The sequence below is a fragment of the Lolium perenne genome, chromosome 4 (genome assembly GCF_019359855.2).
Source record: "Lolium perenne isolate Kyuss_39 chromosome 4, Kyuss_2.0, whole genome shotgun sequence".
Lineage (NCBI taxonomy): Eukaryota > Viridiplantae > Streptophyta > Magnoliopsida > Poales > Poaceae > Lolium > Lolium perenne.
Window position 1 is genome coordinate 291,495,170 of NC_067247.2, and position 19,440 is coordinate 291,514,609.

Here is a 19,440-nt window from a genome sequence, read left to right on the forward strand (position 1 = left end):
CCATATGCTCATCCAGCAGTCTACCGCAGTCGCTTCAGCTGAGGTATCGTCCACCCCACCGGAGCCGCTTCGCCGGATCCGTCGTCCACCGCATCGGATCTTGCTCACCGACACCGCTGTGCATGGACCGGATCTGCTTCACCGGCGCCGTGCAAGATCTAAACTCTTATACTGTCGCTTTTCTATTGCTTGCCTGCAAGTTCTTGTTTAATCTTGGGGGAACCTATTTGTGCTAACGATGCGCCGTTACGTTTTTGCAGATGAGAGGAGTAACCATGAAGTGTAATGGCCGTCTCTCCAACCCCAAGTAGCACATGTAGCGTACTTCATCACCGGATCTATCAACCCCAGGAAGATCTCGTGACTCCCACAGAGTGCTTCTCCTAATGTAAGTCCCTTGTTTTAGCGCCCTGTTCTGGGTTCAGATGCTTGTTTGTCTGAAGCTCTTTTAGTTCATTCCTAGCTATGACCGTAACACCTTGCTATTTTCTAGTTCATTGCTAACTTTAAGCGATTGAACATTTTGGTTTGCATTCCCTGCTCTGTAGATGTAGCCATCATAACTTCTATCTTGCTCAGTCGTTGTTACAAAAATTATAGGTATTATAGTAACATCCTGCTATTATTTAGTTCATGACCAATTTTAAGTAATTGCACATGTTGGTTCGCATTCCCTGCTCTATAGCTTTTGGCATCGTAACTTCTATATTTGGTTTACATTGCCTGCTCTGTAGATCTAGCCATCATAACTTTATCTTGCTCAGTCGTTGTTACAAAAAATATGGCCTGCTACTATGTTGTTTGTGCCAATTTTTTACTCCATGAACATGTTGGCTTGCATTCCCTGTACTACAGGTGATGCCATTGTTTTGTATCTACTTCATTGTAAGCTAACAAAGTAAGTACTTAGTTTGGCATGCTATCACTCTGCTATCTAGCCTGTAGTACAAATAAACTTGTCATATTACTAGATAATAATTTTGCGTGCCATCTTGTTCTTCAAAAGCTGCATTATTGACTTGTTTCTCTGACTTGGCATGACGCTCAATATGGAATGCTGAACATATTGGTTTGCATTCCCTCTTATACAAGTTCACGAGTGTGATCCCACTATATTCGTATCCGGTCCATCCTAAGCTCCAAAGATTAACTATACTCTATGTGTTGCTCATTACAAGTTTATATCCCGAAACATCTTGATTTGCATCCCCTTCACTATAAGTTCAGGAGTATTATTTAGTTCACGGCCAAAATGAAGTAATTGCACTTGGCACATGTTGGTTCACATTCCCTCCTCTTTAGCTTTTGCCATCGTAACTTCTATTTTTGGTTTACATTCCCTGCTCTGTAGATGTAGCCATCATAACTTCATCTTGCTCAGTCGTTGTTACAAAATTTATAGCCTGCTACTATGTTGTTCATGCCAATTTTGTACTCCCTGAACATGTTGGTTTGCATGGGACTCGACAGTAGTAAGTCTGCTGTTTCATTCTAACATGCTCTGTTATATTGGCTGTTGGTATGCGGCATGTACTCTTTGTTTGCTTATTGTGCGCATTACAATGATCTTGTTATAACGACGAAATGATGAGTTCCAAATTCTTTGGCAAACAATATTGTAGTGTCTTTGCCTTTCCATTGTTGCTGTCTTAACTTGTAATGTCTTTGTTTCAGATATAGGTGCTGCATGGACAACTTAAAAGATTGCCGGATCGCTTCATTGTATTGCTAGGTTTAATTACCATTCAATTTCTCTGGGTTCTGTAATATTTTTTCAAAGCCGTGCAAACCGATGTAATATTTAGTTAGTTTTTATAGTTCTTTCGCGCATTTTTTCTTTGTTGCTTGTGGTAAGTGAGGCTATCCGACAGAAATCATTGCTGCGTAAATATTCTCAGTATCTAAAACACGAATTCCCATCCCTTAAACGGCCCAATCAACCGAAACCACATATGTGCCGGCCCGCAAAATCTTAAAGCGCCTATTATGCCGGCATATAAACAGCAACTAAACGGGCTGGCCCATTTACTTATTGGGCCAGCCCACTTGATTTACGGTGGACCCCACACTCTAATTGGGCCGGCCCATTTGCTTTAAGGTGGACCCCACCCACTACTGGGCCGGCCCACTAACTAGCTGGGCCAGTCCAATTGCTTTTGTGGTGGACCCCACATATTAAATGGGTCGGCCTTTTAAGTGGAAAGTGGACCCACATGTGTTTTTGGCCCGGCCCACTTGCTATATGGTGGACCCCACATACTAAATGGGTCGGCCCTTTAACAGGAAAGTGGGACCCACCTGTGCTTTTGGCCCGGCCCACTATCTTGTTGGGCCGGCCCACTTGCTATATGGTGGCCCCACGCACTAAATGGGCCGTCCCTTTAAGATGAAAGTGGGACCCACCTGTGTTTTTGGCCTGGCCCACTATCTTGTTGGGCCGGCCCACTTGCTATATGGGGACCCCACATACTAAATGGGCCGGCCCTTTAACAGGAAAGTGGGACCCACCTGCGTTTTTGGCCCGGCCCACTATCTTGTTGGGCCGGCCTACTTGCTACATGGTGGACCCCACATACTAAATGGGCCGGCCCTTTAAGAGGAAAGAGGGACCCACCTGTGTTTTTGGCCTGGCCCACTAGCGTGTTGGACCGGCCCACTTGCTATATGGTGGACCCCACATACTAAATGGGCCGGCCCTTTAACAGGGAAGTGGGACCCACCTGTGTTTTGGCCCGGCCCACTTTCTTGTTGGGCCAGCCCATTTGATCTATTGCGGACCCCACGTACTAAATGGGCCGGCCCGATAGCAGGAAAGTGGGACCCACTTGCTAATTGGGTCGGCCCAATAACTTCTTGGGCCGGCCCAGTTGTTTTAAGGTGGACCCCACTAGGTAAATGGGCCGGCCCGATAACACGAAAGTGGGTCCCACATGTCTTGTGGGCCGGCCCTTTTTGCCTGTTGACCGGTCAAATGAGTGCATTCGGCCCGGCCCACATGCTTAGTGGGCTGGCCCATTAATGTTTTGACCAGTCAACCTTAGAGGTTAGGCCCGGCCCACATAACTAATGGACCAGTCCAGCTATATAGTTGACCGGTCAAACTAAGTCAGCTGGCCCGGCCCGCAAACTTAATGGGCCGGCCCGCTTAAGACGTGGCAGGCCTCGTGTGGGCCTACCATCTACCACGGGGTTTCAGCGGTTAACGCCGTTAATCGCCGATTAATCGTACGCCACGTGGCAGTTTGCATGACGTCAGCAGTCAACGGGCTCTCGGAAACACTTCTGCAACAGTCCGATTTTCCGTGGCGGAAGGGCACCCAAGCGCGACGGACCAAAAAATACGTGGTAGGACTTTGCCTGACGCAGTTTCGACAACAGAGCCCATATCGTCGGGTTAGGCCCATAGGCGACGAAAAATACCCCTTAGCGGACGATTTTGAGGCGTTGTCTATCAGAACTTTTCTTGTAGTGAGGTGTGCATAAGAAATCATTATTATTTGTGTTTGTGAAGTCACACAACTTAGTATTTTCAGGAGTACCCATTTTAGCAATAGTAAATAAAGCAAACTAGATAAAGTAAATGCAAGTAACTAATTTTTTGTGTTTTTAATATGGAGAACGCAAACAAGATAGCAAATAAAGTAAAGCTAGCAACTAATTTTTTTGTATTTTTATATAATGCAGCAAACAAAGAAGTAAATAAAATAAAGAAAGACAAAAAAAAGTAAAGAGATTGGAAGTGGGAGACTCCCCTTGCAGCGTGTCTTGATCTCCCCGGCAACGGCGCCAAAAAAAGAGCTTGATACGCGTACAGCACGCGTCCGTTGGGAACCCCAAGAGGAAGGTGTGATGCGTACAGCGGCAAGTTTTCCCTCAGTAAGAAACCAAGGTTTATCGAACCAGTAGGAGCCAAGAAGCACGTTGAAGGTTGATGGCGGCGGAGTGTAGTGCGGCGCAACACCAGGGATTCCGGCGCCAACGTGGAACCTGCACAACACAACCAAAATACTTTGCCCCAACGTGACAGTGAGGTTGTCAATCTCACCGGCTTGCTGTAACAAAGGATTAGATGTATAGTGTGGATGATGATGTTTGCAGAAAACAGTAAGAACGAGTATTGCAGTAGATTGTATTCGATGTAAAGAATGGACCGGGGTCCACAGTTCACTAGTGGCATCTCTTCCATAAGAAATAGCATGTTGGGTGAACAAATTACAGTTGGGCAATTGACAAATAAATATGGCATGACAATGCACATACATGTTATGATGAGTAGTGTGAGATTTAATTGGGCATTACGACAAAGTACATAGACCGCTATCCAGCATGCATCTATGCCTAAAAAGTCCACATTCAGGTTATCATCCGAACCCCTTCCAGTATTAAGTTGCAAACAACAGACAATTGCATTAAGTATGGTGCGTAATGTAATCAACAAATACATCCTTAGACATAGCATTGATGTTTTATCCCTAGTGGCACCAACACATCCACAACCTTAGAACTTTCTGTCACTGTCCCAGATTTAATGGAGGCATGAACCCACTATCGAGCATAAATACTCCCTCTTGGAGTTACAAGTAACGACATGGCCAGAGCCTCTACTAATAACGGAGAGCATGCAAGATCATAAACAACACATATATGATAGATTGATAATCAACATAACATAGTATTCCATATTCATCGGATCCCAACAAACGCAACATGTAGCATTACAAATAGATGATCTTGATCATGTTAGGCAGCTCACAAGATCGAACAATGGTAGCACAATGAGGAGAAGACGACCATCTAGCTACTGCTATGGACCCATAGTCCAGGGGTGAACTACTCACACATCAATCCGGAGGCGACCATGGCGGTGAAGAGTCCTCCGGGAGATGATTCCCCTCTCCGGCAGGGTGCCAGAGACGATCTCCTGAATCCCCCGAGATGGGATTGGCGGCGGCGGCGTCTCTGGAAGGTTTTCCGTATCGTGGCTCTCGGTACTGGAGTTATTATCGACGAAGGCTTAAGTAGGCGGAAGGGTAGGTCAGGGGGCGCCACGAGGGCCCCACACGCTAGGGCCGCGCGACCCAAGCCTTGGCCGCGCCGCCCTGTTGTGTGGGTGCCTCGTCACACTTCGTTTCCCTTTCGGTGTTCTGGAAGCTTCGTGGAAAAATAAGATCCTGGGCGTTGATTTCGTCCAATTCCGAGAATATTTCCTTACTAGGATTTATGAAACCAAAAATAGCAGAAAACAGCAACTGGCTCTTCGGCATCTTGTTAATAGGTTAGTGCCGGAAAATGCATAAATATGACATAAAGTATGTATAAAACATGTAGGTATTGTCATAAAACAAGCATGGAACATAAGAAATTATCGATACGTTGGAGACGTATCAAGGAGGCGGCGCTAGCGGCAACCGTAGATGCATTTGTCTCGGACAAGCGGCAGCTGCGGGAGGTGGAGTGGCAACATCGGGAGGCGGTGCGGCGGCAGCAGGGGTGGGAGGACCTTGCACTGCGGCAGGAGGTGCGCGAGTAGAAGCAACATCGAGACGAAGTCTCAAGCGGCGGTGCTTGGCGGAGATGCAGCTGAGGCTACGGAGGCAGGAGATGGAGCATTGTCGGCTGCGGGAGGAGCTGTAGCAGCATGTTGCATTAGGAGGCGGCAGCCGCGGATAGAGCAGCCTACTTGACGTACGTGGCAGAGAGAGCAACGGGGGATCGATGACGGAGGAGCAGTGGAGAGAGCGGGCGGCACAGCAGCAGGCGATCGTCCACCTCCATAGAGCCAGGTGGCCAATAGGCAGTAGGCTAGAGCTGAAGCAGGTTTCACATGTCATCTGGGATCAAGGAGTGAATAATGTTTTACTCAGATTCGCCCTGCTAAAACATTATTCATTCCTCGGTCCTGAATGACATGAAAATAAAACTACAAGAAAATGTTTAGTTTGTCTAAACAAAAATCCTATCGGGGCCGCCGGTTTGGGGGCGACGGTGTGGGAACAACACCCCAAATAGAGGATGCAGTTCCGGCGCCCCCCATACGGCAGTGCCGGCACCCCGGCCGGTGCCTATTTGGGTGGGTGGCGGTGGAGATGCTCTAAGAATGGTGCAAGGTGAAGGGCATGGAAATGCCTCGCTCAAGAGTTGGAGGGAAGATTTGTTAGGATATGCAATTAGTATGGGTTTTAGGGAGAATAATTTGAAGCCTTTTAATACTAAGCAGCCCAAATATGTGCAAGAGCCCACCATGCATTAGAGTTATTATTGGATAACTATTGATGAATCTGTTGTATGCTCTGTTGGGCTATCTTCTTGTTCTCTTTTGTGGCCCACCTTGTGCAGTCCAGTTCCTGACCTATATAAGGTGCTTCTATCTCTATAACCCTAACAAGAGAGAGTTCCTCTCCGCGGCCACCATCTAACCGTACTTAGGGTTAGGCCCTCACCTCTGTCCACCGGTATCAGAGCAAGGGGCAGTGAGGGCAATGGCAGGAAGGACTGCTGATCTGGAAGCCTAGACTGTTGCAGCAGCTAGGAGGAAGATGAAGGGAGCAGGCTGCTGCGGTGGCTGTGAGGAAGAGGAAGGGAGTAGACTGCTGAGGCAGCAAGGAGGGGTAGGTAGGACAATTAAGGAGACGAAGAGGGCATCCTGCGGGTATGCCCTTTGGTGTTTCTAAGAGGTTAGTTTGGTATCAAGATGGTTGATGGTGCGAAAGGCAGTAGCACAACAGCAAAGGCAAGCATGGGGGACAACAGGGATTTGGCCAAGGCTCTGGAGAAGCTAGCAGAACTTATCACTACCAAAGGAGATGGAGGAGGATCTGTTGGAGGGGGAGCAATCGTTCCCCATACCGACATCGGCCAGAAACTTGAGCTGCCGGCGAATGAAATCAAGTTGGAAGGAGTGACCAACTATCTTCGGTGGTCAAGGAGGGTGTTGTTGTTTTTGAACTCAAAAGGGTTGGATGAACGTGTGAGTGGTGAAGCTGCAAAACCAGTCATGAATGGAAGAAGTGGAATGCCATAAATTCTCTAATTGTGGCATGGTTGCTTAACTCTTTGGTTCCTAACATTGCTGCTTCTGTAGAGGCACTCACAAAGGCTTCATATGTATGAGACACCCTATCAAATCTATATTCTGGAAAGGGGACATTATGTTGATTGCTGAGATTGAGAATAAAGTGCATGACTTGCAACACGGAACAAAATTGTGATGGCATATGTGGCTGAGTTGCAGCATTTTGGGGAGATTTACATCATATGTTGATCCTATGGAACTTGCTCATGGGGAATGCGCGAGTGCTGTTGCGAGCTGGATTGGACGCCAGCGGGTCATGAAGTTCTTGAAAGGTCTTAATCAAGATTTTGAGGGGAAAGGGTTGCTTTACTATATCAAACCACTACCCCTTCTCTCAAAGAAGCCATTGCAGCTATGTCCGAGAGGAAGTGCATCTAAATATGACAAAGGGCAGCGATTATGTCCCTCATCCGACCTTCTACACAAACGAGAGACAAGAGATGAGAGACTGTTATACTTGTGTTATCACCAGATTTTGGTCAAATCAGGAGGTGGGCCGTAAGAGAGATGGGCTTAGAAGATTACACGTGGGAGATCTTTGAAGCGGCCTCGCACGAAGAGTTTGGGCTAGATTGCCCGTGTATCTTCAATTATGGTAGATTATATCTTAGATTAAAAGTTAGAGTTTGTATCGTGCACGGTGGGGATTATTCCCACGTTAGAAAGTCCCCTGGACTATAAATATGTATCTAGGGTTTATGGAATAAACAACAACCAACGTTCAACCAACAAATCAATCTCGGCGCATCGCCAACTCCTTCATCTCGAGGGTTTCTATCGGTAAGCAACATGCTGCCTAGATCGCATCTTGCGATCTAGGCAGCACAAGCTCCACGTTATTCATGCGTTGCTCGTACTGAAGCCTTGTTGATGGCGAGCAGCGTAGTTATCATAGATGTGTTAGGGTTAGCATAGTTCTTCGCGTAACATGCTATCGTAGTGCAACCCTTGCATGTCTAGCCGCCCTCACACCTATTTTAGGTGTGGGGGCGGCACCCCGCTTGATCATTATTTAGTAGATCTGATCCGTTACGATTGCTCCTTGTTCTACAAGGATTAGTTTAATATCTGCAATAGTTAGGCCTTACAAAGGGGTGGAGGATCCAGCGGCACGTAGGGTGTCGTTCGCTGGCCCTAAACAGGATGTTCTGGGGATCAACCTTGTGTTGGTTTTTAGGCCTTGTTTAGGATCGGCTTACGATCACCGTGCGTGGCCGCGAGGCCCAACCGTGAGTAGGATGATCCGATTATGCGGTGAAAACCCTAAATCGTCGTAGATCTCATTAGCTTTATCTTGATCAAGCAGGACCACCATATATTCGTGCACCTCGTACGAATCATGGGTGGATCGGCTCCCTGAGCCGATTCACAGGATAACCTGAGAGCCGATCGAGGCTCGTATTTAATGTTTACGTGTATGCCATGCAGGAAACTAAGCGAGGCATCTCCATCACCTTCCTGACCAGGTATAGGTCAGGTGGCACGCCCTTGCATCAGCATCGGACGTGTGACCAGAAGGCTTTGCGGGCCGTCGCTCGGAGGGACCTCAGCCAGCCGCAGCTCTAGGTTGTTCCCGGCTCTACGGTGTTGCCCGTCGCTGCCCGCCGGTGGGTTTCTGACGACAACAACTTGTGGACAGAAGAGACACTTGAAGCATCACTGTACCTCCTTTGCTACACCTCCTAGGGGGGAGGAGGATACACACATGGCCGAGGAAGCTACAGAGGAAGAGGTGATGGCAGAGGTGGTGGACAACAATATGGTAGAGGTGGCGGACAACAGTGTGGTAGAGGTGGTGGAAAACAATATGGCAGATGTGGTGGACATTCATATGTACATAAGTATGGCAGGGGTGGTGGATAGCAGCACGCTACATCACCCAAGGCACATATGGCAGTAGCTTCAGAGCCAACTACCAGTACCTCTCAGGTACAATCAAAGAAGAAGGACAAAATGAAGCAACCTTTGGGAACTTTGCTCACTATGTCTACAAAGATGAAGGTAATATTGATAGAGTGTCTATAGCCACTCATAATGTTAATTCAGATTGGATTCTTGATTCTGGAACATCCAAACATGTTACTGGGAATATTAATGAGTTTGAATCTTATACTCAGTATCCTCCCACATATAGAGGCACTATCCAAACAGCATATGGCACAACATAATCTATAAAAGGGGAGGGGTCAGTGCAATGTACACCCAACATTAAATTGTCATCAGTTCTACATGTTCCTGCTTTTCCAGTGAATATGTTGTCTCTAAGTGCCTTGATTGATCAGTAGGACTACCGTATAATAGTTGATAGATATATGTGTTTAATTCGGGAAATGGAGAGCATCAAGAATATTGGGACTGCAACTAGGCATAGAGGTCTTTGGCACATAGATCGTGACAAGATGGGGCATGATGCGAGTTCTGTGCTTGATGCGATTGTTGGAGGAAAGGAGAGTATGTCACTGGTTCATCATTGTCGAATGGGCCACATGGCGTTTGATAAAATGTTCCGAGTTTTTCCTGATGTAATGGATGGAGTGGACAAAACCAAATTATGTTGTGATGCTTTTGAATATGCTAATCATACGAGAACCTCTTATGTTAGTAGATGAATCAGAAGTGTATCCCCATTTGTGTTAGTGCACTCTAATGTATGGACGTGTCTTATTGTGTTGGTAAGTGGCATGAAGTACTTTGTGACTTTTATTGACTACTATTCCAGAATTACTTGGATCTATCTTATGCGTCACAAAGATGAAGTGTTCACTTGTTTTCAGAATTTTTGTGCCCATGTGAAAAACCAATTCAATGTTCAGGTGCAAGTGATCAGAACTGATAATGGTAGTGAATATATCAACAAACTTTTTGCTGCTTTCTTATCTTCACAAGGTATATTGCACCATACTTCATGTCCTGACTGACAAGTTATCAACTTGCCAATGCCTACAAGTTGTAGACTAGGGTTTCATGGAAAGTAGAGGGCAAGTAGATATCAAAGGTTTCAGCCAAAAAGGTGCTCGACTGCTAAAAACTAGGGTTGTGTTGACAATGAATCGATCCTTTCTTTCTCCCTCGACTCCCCCTTATATAGGAGGCGGAGCCGAGGGTTTCGTGATGTACAAGTTACAAACAGCGGGAGACTTTTTGAGTTCGTCTCGTACAATTACAAGTCTATTCCTAATATATCTCTATCTTCCATATCGACACCTTATTGGGTTTCCGGGCTTTATAATCTTCGGATCATAGGCCTTCAGTAAACCCCGGGTACCTTCTCCGGCAGGCCCATTGGGGATGCCTATGTCAGTAGCCTCCGAGATTTTGCTTGAATCATAGAATCGAGTAAAATATCCATCATTACGATTAACTCATAATTTCTTCAAGTCACTAAAAAAATTTCACAGAATATTCATATATTGTGCAGGGACAATGATAAATGGGGCTGGTTCATCTGACGGATCAGGTACCAGTTAACTGCTCTTGTGTCAATCCCGCAAAAACCTACTTCAAGGTCAAGTCCCTGGACTCGGCCCCGGTATACTGGCGTAATTTGACATGTGTCGCTTAAGGTCTTACCATAATCCGAATTCCAGTCATATTTATCGGGTACCTAACGCGCCCGTTAGGATTTTTCTTTGCATCTGCTGATACGCGAAAAGTAGCAGACCGCATTCAGGTGCGATACCACGCCACACAAGATGGATCCCGGGGACTTACCTTCGTAAAATATTACGACTTTCAGAGATTTTTTCACGACGGACGCGCTCTGAGAATATATTGTCGAGTGTCTTTCTCGGCTGCTGGAATGACATATTTATTCGAGTCATATAATAACTTACTATCTTGACCTCCCGATGGGAGTATATGAAGAGTTATGTTTTAAATCGAAGATGTGCAATGTTACTCCTCACATGTCATCGGGTGCGCGACAAGCGCTCCCGATGGGAGTAGCCCCCGAGGCTACAGCCAAGTGCTTGTACTTGGCTATAGGCTCACCTTTTTGCTATCTTGTCGCTTGTATTGTTAGCTTCCCATCTTTTTCATTTTTATCGGGTGCGCGACCAGCGCTCCCGATGGGAGTAGCCCCCGAGGTTACAGGCAAGTACTTGTACTTGGTTGTAGGCTCAATTTTTTCTTTCTTGTGTCAACTCGATATTTTCTTTTGCTGCCTCTCCCTCTTATCATAAATATGAACCATATTTCTGATAAGAGTAGCCCCCAAGCGTGTGACCAAATGCTTTTTATTTGATCACAAGCTCCCGATGTTTTCTGGTTAGCTCACTCATTGTTTTCGCTGTCGCTATATTTGATAGAACCACCCGATATTTTCCTTCATGATGATATCATTAGTTCATTACTGACGATAGCCACGACCACCTCCTTGAAAACCACGGCTCCTATCACGTCGCTGAAGTGTGGGTCCAAAGTTCTGCACGGTCGACACGTTGCGCAAGTGGGGGACACACATCCTCCGCAATTACCGGCACACGCGCAGTAACTTCTGTCCAGTAACTTCTTCCCGAAAAGACGATTGTACCCTTATTGACACGCATAAGGCATAAGATGCATTTTCTGTTCATCCAACGGTGCGACGGATCAGTTCCTCTCTATAAAATCACCCCTTCTTCCTCATTCTCCCTCTTCGTTGCGCCGCTCTTCTCTCTCCTCTCTCGAGTTCTGCCATTGCCGTGCTCAAGCTCCTCGCGCTCGTGCTTCCAATCCTCCCTTTTCTCCACTAGAGCTATGTTTTATGTCGCCGCACACCAAACTGCTGCGACACACCGCGCCAGGCACCAACGCAGCAATGCAGAACACGGAGATCTCTGGATGGGAGAGATCCAAAATCTCCAACCAAGACCAGAAGACCCTCAAGAAGCTTGGCCTGGTCAAGAAGGAGGGCTCGCTGATCTTTCCCGGCGAGGAAAGCTTCCCGAGTCCTCCCATTGGGTACCGGGTAACTTTTATCGAGGCGAATTATCAACTTGTGAGGCATTGAAAAGTTGATAAACTCGACGAAAGCTTCCCGAGTCCTTGAATTGGCGCCGTCTGTGGGGATTAGAGGCGACAAGGAGCTGATCCCCAATATTGGTGGCTCCAAAGGAAAAAAGAACCTCTCCTGGTGGATCGATGATGTGTTGCCCCACAGACGGCGCCAATTGAAAAGGTATCAATTTGTCAATGCCTACAAGTTGTAGACTAGGGTTTCGTGGAAAGTAGAGGGAAAGTAGATCTCGAAGGTTTCAGCCGAAAAGGTGCTCGACTGCTAAAAACTAGGGTTGTGTTGACAATGAATCGATCCTTTCTTTCTCCATCGACTCCCCCTTATATAGGAGGCGGAGCCGAGGGTTTCGTGATGTACAAGTTACAAACTGCGTGAGACTCTTTGAGTTCGTCCCGTATAATTACAAGTCTATTCCTAATATATCTATATCTTCCATATCGACACCTTATTGGGCTTCCGGGCTTTGTAATCTTTGGGTCGTGGGCCTTCAGTAAACCCCGAGTACCTTCTCCGGCAGGTCCATTGGGGATGCCTATGTTACTGACACCCCTCTCCGGAATGGAGTTGTTGAGCGGAAGAATAGGCACATTCTTGAAGTGGATCGATCTCTTATGTTTACCATGAATGTTCCCAAATTCTTATGGAGTGAGGCAGTTATGACTCCTACATATTTAATCAACATAATGCTTTCAAAGATTCTGGGTATGCAGTCTCCTTGCGAACTCCTTCTAAATAACAATGACTTAGTTGTGCCACCAAAACTCTTTGGTTGTACATGTTTTGCAAGGGATCACAAGCTATCTATTGGCAAGCTAGATCACCGGGCTATCAAATGTATTTTATTGGCTATTCCTCCAGACAGAAGGGTTACAAGTGTTGGAGTCCCACTGACAGGTGGACATTTGTAAGCATGGATGTTACGTTTCGCGAGTCAGAACCATTTTATGGTGGTGGGAGTGATTTTAGTGGCTTGTTCTAGGGGCTTGACCATCTTGGTGATGCTCAAGAGGGGGAGCAGCAGCAAGGTGGTGACCAACATCAACAATTCCTATTATTGCGGAGATTCCTGTAATTCCTGGTACACCTACACCACCTAGACCCGTACCACCACAAAGATGGCTGCATAATCCATTTGTGTACTCTAGAAGACAAGTACAAAAGGAATAAGTAGATGCACTAGAAGAGCAACAAGACCAGGGCAGGGGAGCAACCCATTGGACCTGAAAATCAAGGAAGCACAAGCGTAGATTCTGTTGAAGAGAATCTATCTTAGACTGAGTCCAATAATAGCCTAGACTTACCAATTGCAATAAGAAAATGGATAAGAAAAGTTGGGCCCCCAAAGCGATATAGTTATGATGACTATGACGTAGGAAATAGTATTTCTTACAAGGCATTGTCACCCTCTTTTCGGGCTTTTGTTGCTTCGCTGCAAACTGTATATGTTCCTAAGGATTGAAAGGCGTCCAGGTTGGACCCGAGATGGTGCAATGCAATGATGGAAGAATTAGAAGCTTTGAAGAAAAATAAAATATGGGAGTTGACATATCTCCCTAAAGGAAAAAACTTGTGGCAAAACTTGTGGCAAAAGGATATAGTCAGAATTATGGCATTGACTATGATGAGACCTTTGCACCAGTGGCAAAAATGAGCACTGTCAAAATATTAATCTCTTGTGCAGCAAATTTCGGATGGCCCTTGCATCAACTTGATGTCAAAAATGCATTTTTGCATGGTCATCTTCAAGAGGAGGTGTACATGGAGATGCCAACAGGATTTGTCACACGTGAAACTAAAGGGAAAGAATGTAGACTGAAGAAATCACTATATGGGCTCAGACAATCTCCACGGGCCTGGTTTGACAGGTTTAGACAAGTGGTGTGTGGCATGGGATATGGTCAATGTAATGGAGACCATACCTTATTTTACAAACATTCTGAGCAAAAAATCACTATCCTTGATGTGTATGTTGATGATATTATTATCACGGTAGATGATGATGTAGAAATCGCAAAACTGAAAGGATGCTTGAGTCAAGCATTTGAGGTGAAAGATTTGGGAAAATTTAAATACTTCCTTGGAATAGAAGTTGCAAGATCATCAAAAGAGATATCACTATCTCAAAGAAAGTATATCTTGGATCTCTTAGTGATATGGGCATGTTGGGGTGTCGAGTGGCTTCAACACCTATTGACCAAAATAATAAAATCACTGCAGAGTCTGGAGAACCCATAGACAAGGAGAAATATCAAAGACTTGTTGGAAGACTAATATACTTATGCCACACGAGACCAGATATATCATTTGCAGTGAGTGTAGTGAGTCGCTATATGCATGACCCGAGGGAATGGACACTTGGAAGTAGCTCAAAGAATCTTAAGATACTTGAAGGGCACTCCGGGAAAAGGATTGCGGTTTAAATGAAATGGACACCTAAATGTAGATGGATATTGTGATGCAGATTGGACTAGCTGCTTATATGATTGAAGATCCACCTCAGGGTATTTTGTTTTTGTTGGAGGAAAGTTGGTGTCATGGAGAAGCAAGAAACAATATGTTGTCTCAAAATCAACAGTCGAAGCAGAGTACGGAGCTATGTCACAGGGCTGGGTGAAATGTTGTGTGTACGAAACCTTCTAAGAGTGCTGAAAATTGTAAGGTAAGGAAGCTTGAAAGTGTGGTGTCATAATATGTCTGCCATAAACATAGCAAACAACCTGTCCAGCATGAGAAAACTAAACATGTGAAGATAACAGGTTCTTTATTAAAAAAATATTGATGCAGGGATTATCTTATTGGTTTATGTGAGATCAGGACAACAAGTGGCAGACTGTTTAACAAATGGGTTGTGCTCAAAGGAGTGCAATCTTGTTTGTGCCAAGATGGAGATGATTGACATTTATCACCCATCTTGAGGCTCAAAGGAGTATAAAAATTAAAATTGGTCATACAAAGTACTGTAGATTCACCCGCACGTTCAGTTCGCGGATTTTGTGACGTAATGGGATGGGTGAAGCTGCAGGCGTCACTGCGGTGCAAACACGCTAAAGTTGTATGAGGTCATTGCTCTGTTACTTGTTAATGCAGAAAGTTCGAATGCTAGCATCAACTTCAGTAGGCAAGTTTTACACATCAACTTCGAATAAGTTGTTCTCTTTGATAAATATATGATGGGAACAAGTGACAAACACAAGCAGTTAACTCTAAGCATTGAACATGTGAGGCATCTCACCTTGACTAGTAGGTGTGACAGAAGAACAGAGCAAATTAACAGATGTGTAGGCAAGATTCAGACCTAATGGAAAGGTGACACTGACTATACCCTATGATTTTTGATTCACGTTACCGAGTAATAATAATTAGAGATGACCTAAATCCATCTTGCTACTTGCCATTTGCCAAGTTAGATGGGAGAAGGGTCCAAGAGATCGGTGACAAGGTTCAACGTCACTGGCTAGACCAGCAAGAAAAGTACAGTAGAAAGTAGCAGAAAGTAGGGACGACAAAAGATATCCGCGGTAATCCAGTCAAAGATGCTATAAGCTTAAACTTTGCACAATACCAGACCTGTTTTGCCGGAGCAGACTTTATCTATAAGTCCTCATTTGCAATTGAGATCGGATAGATAATACGCATCATGTAACTTAGGTAGGAAGTGATGTCGAGTCTTTTACCTACTGTGCATTCAGATTTACGTATGCAAGCTAATAACTACAGAATTTGTCCTGTCGGGAGTTACATTATGATACTGTGAGAGTCAACATTTGTAGCCTTTGAGAAGACAGAAAAAAGATGGCTTGGGATTCAGACAAGTGCTGAAGTAATAAGAGTAATAAATATTCATTTGAAACATAACAAAAGCCAGCACTCCCAAATCATCTTCAGATAACAAGGAGTGCTTCTGGCGGTACAAAAGAATTCAGGAACGAAAGAATGGCATGGGTAACAAAATCCTCCTACCCCCTAAAAAAATCTAATCCTATATACAGACCGGAAAAAATAGACTCTGAACTGAAGTCTACTTCTTCAGAGTCTGAACTCTGAAGTAACTAAGTGCTGGAAATTTCAGTCCGCAAGAGGCTGACTACTCTGTGCCGGTAGTGGATTTTGTATCATCAGTGATGGTAGTGCCGGTCGCGGTAGTATGGCTCGCCTCGCCGGTGAAGGAGGAGCTGGCAGAGACCGCCATCGAGGGCTTGATCTGCTCGAGCTGCCGCAGCACCTGCTGCGCCTCGGGCCGTGTCACCGGCGAAGGATCGACGCAATGCAACGCGAGTTTCAGCGTCTTCACAAGCTCCTCGCCGGTCTCGGATCCCGCGGCCGCGTCCTTCATGAGCTCAAGGTCGAACACCTCGTTGGTCCACTCCTCCTCGACGACGGAGGCCACCCACTGCGGCAGGTCGAGCCCGTTGGTGGTGTCCCCCGGCGACTTGCCGGTGAGGAGCTCGAGCATGATCATGCCCAGGCTGTAGATGTCCGTCTTGGTGTTGGCCTTCTTCAGCTTGGAGAGCTCTGGCGCCCGGTACCCGAGAGCACCAGCCGTGGCAACCACGTTGTTGTTAGCCGCGGCACTCATGAGGCGCGGCAGGCCGCAGTCTGCGATCTTGGCGTTGGTGTCCTCGTCCAGGAGGATGTTGTTGCTCGTCAGGTTGCCGTGCACCATGGTCGCGTCGGCGTGCAGGTGGTGCAGCCCCCGCGCAATGCCCACGGCGATGTTCATCCTGGTCGGCCAGCTCACTGGTGGGCTCTCCGGTGTGCGAGCTGCAGATGCAAGAGCAATGGGCATTGTCAGATACTCAGAGCAAAGAATTAAGCAACTCGGTCAAAGCTAAATAAAACAGTGGGCACTGAAGAAGTGTGGTTAATTACCATGGAGGAAAGACGCAAGGTTGCCCTTGGTCATGAAGTCGAACACGAGGAGCTTCTCGCCCTTGGGCCCATGGTAGTAGGCCCTGAGAGAGAGCAGGTTGGGGTGCCGGAGCTTCCCGAGCGCGTTCACCTCGGTCTCGAACTCCTTGCTGCTCTTAGCAATCTTCTCCCGGAGCCGCTTCACGGCGACATAGCTGCCGTCCTCCATGGTCGCCTTGTACACCGTGCCATACGTGCTCTTCCCCAGGATCTCCGCGGTGGCACACAGCAGGTCGTCGGCCGTGAACGAGAGCGGCCCATCAAAGTGGACCAGCTTGCCGCCACCGTCACCGCCGGCTTCGCTCCCCTTACCGCCTCCACCGCCTGGCTTCCCGACCTCCTTGGATGCCAAATCCTTGGCGCCCTTCTTCTTATCCGACGCGCTGTCCTTCTTATCTTTCCTCCAGAAGATGAGCACGCAGCAGAAGAGCAGCGAGAAGAGGAAGAGAATGCCTGCGACCGCAATGACGAGCTCCTTCTTGCTGATCTTCCTGGTCTTGGCAGGGAGTGGAGGAGGAGGCGCCATGGCCGCCGGAGACGACGCAGAAGTGCAAATGGCCGAGCCATTGAACCCGCAGAGCTGAAGGTTCCCCACGAAGGAGCTGGAGTTGAACTTGCTGGAAAGAGCCACGGGAACGGGGCCCGAGAGGCTGTTGTAGGACACGTTGAGAGCGCCGAGGTTGTTAGCAAGGCTGCTCAGGGACTCTGGAATCCCTCCGGTGAGGTTGTTCTCGGAGACGTCGAGGGACGACAGCCTTGTGAGGTTGCCGACCGTCGCCGGAATCTCCCCGTCGAGGAGGTTTCTTCCAAGGGACAGTTTGGTGAGGTTCTTGAGCCCGTCGATGGCGTCAGGAACGTGGCCTCCGATGCGGTTGCCGTCGAGGTTGATCTCTTGTAAGGAGGTAACGTTGCAGAGGGAGACGGGGAAGGTACCGGCTAACAGGTTGTCAGAAAGGTCTAGGAACTGGAGGCTCGAGAGGTTCCCAATGGTGGCCGGGATCTCGCCGCTGAGATTGTTATTGTTGAGGCTGAGGGATTCAAGGAAATGTAGAGAAGTAAGACTGGCTGGGATGGCGCCTGAGAGGTTGTTGTAGGCGAGGCTGAGCCTGTAGAGCCTGGTAATGTTGGCGAGCGCGGGAGGGATGGCGCCGGAGAGCGCGTTGCCGCTGAGGTCCAGCGTCTGCAGGAGCGCGCACCCGCCGAGCTGGGGCGGCACGGCGCCGGAGAAGCGGTTGTTGAAGAGGTAGAGCCCCCGGAGGTCGCGGAGGAGGCCGACGGCGGCGGGGACGCGCCCGCCGAGCGCGTTGTCGTGGAGGGAGAGCTTGCGCAGCGCGGTGAGCTGGCCGACCCTGTCGGAGAGCGTGCCCGCGAGGCCCTTGAAGGGCAGCTGGAGGGCCACGACCCTGCCGCGCGCGCACTTGACGCCCGCCCAGGCGCCGGAGCAGGCGTCGAGGCCCGTCCCGTTCCAGCCGCGCAGGAGCCCGCGCGGGGCCGCCAGCGCCTGCCCGATCGCCCGCAGGGCCTGCAGGTCCGCCTGCGCGATCGGCACGCCGTCGGAGGAGGACGGCGACTGTCCGTGAGCCGGCGCCGCCGCGTGCTGGAGCAGAAGCACGAGCAGCAGTGATAGCGCGAGGACGCCGCCGCCGCCGCCTCTTGACCCGACGCTGCATCGTTTGCTGCCCCTCATTGCTAAAAACTAGCTCTAGGATCTAACTCTAAACCAAATGCAATGCAACAGTGCAGTGCAATGCGGTTGCAATCTCTCTATCCTCGTACCCAGCCTAGCTATGTAGGCACTGATTTTCACGAGTTCTTTCTTGGGGTGGATTCCGGCGGTGAGGGAAAAGCAATAGTGCAGGAGTCTATATAAGCAAAGCAGGCAGCAGGTCAGAGGGTGAGAGGAAAGAAAGGAGGGAATAATCAGGGAAAGCCTAACGGATTCGACCAGCCAGATGCGCTAAGCAACGGCTAGCTCGCGAGTCGCCACTGCCACGGCGGCGACCAAAGTGTTCTTTAAGCAGGTCGTACAACAATGGCAGGAGTACGTTGAGGTTGAGGGGCAGAGCGGCGCTACGGTACGAGGCCCTGGGCGTGCGGGCCAGGGCCAGGCAGATGCAGGGCCGGAAAGAATCCAATCTTCACCACCCATTCAGTGCGGCAGGCCGTACCGTGCTGCGCGCGCGCGCGTGATCGGCGCCAACGGCTATCTCCTCCCTCCCCGGCGACGGGGGGCAGAGCTCTCGGTCGGCAGCAGCGAGCACGTGCGCCATGGTTATAATACTGGCATCGAGAGCAGCGACCGAATTTAATGGCAGTAAAGAGAGATTAGCGAGCCGCGGACCACAGACATGGCACTCGAGGTGTCGGCTGCCGCTGGACGTGGCTCCCCACGGCCGCCATGGCCCGGCGCGTCAGCAGCAGGGGTGGCGGACTGGGAATTCCGGTGGACTGGTGGTGCGCGGGC

At 48.2% G+C, this 19,440-nt stretch overlaps 1 protein-coding gene across 1 annotated transcript; it reads right to left on the reverse strand.

Moving 5' to 3' along the window:
• Positions 1-15,894: 15,894 nt before the first annotated feature.
• LOC127295756 (probable leucine-rich repeat receptor-like protein kinase IMK3) lies at positions 15,895-18,914 on the reverse strand. Its single transcript, XM_051325748.2, has 2 exons — positions 16,938-18,914; positions 15,895-16,829 (listed from the first exon to the last, which is right to left on the reverse strand). The coding sequence occupies exons 1-2, from the start codon at positions 18,661-18,663 to the stop codon at positions 16,153-16,155; spliced, it is 2,403 nt and encodes an 800-aa protein (XP_051181708.1). The 5' UTR covers positions 18,664-18,914; the 3' UTR covers positions 15,895-16,152.
• Between the last annotated feature and the right edge of the window lie 526 nt (positions 18,915-19,440).

Coding starts and splice junctions, on each gene's coding strand:
- LOC127295756 (XM_051325748.2), bottom strand. CDS start 18,663: ATGAGGGGCAGCAAACGATGCAGCGTCGGGTCAAGAGGCGGCGGCGGC. Junction 16,830..16,937: donor CCTTGCGTCTTTCCTCCATG/GTAATTAACCAC, acceptor TTGCATCTGCAG/CTCGCACACCGGAGAGCCCA.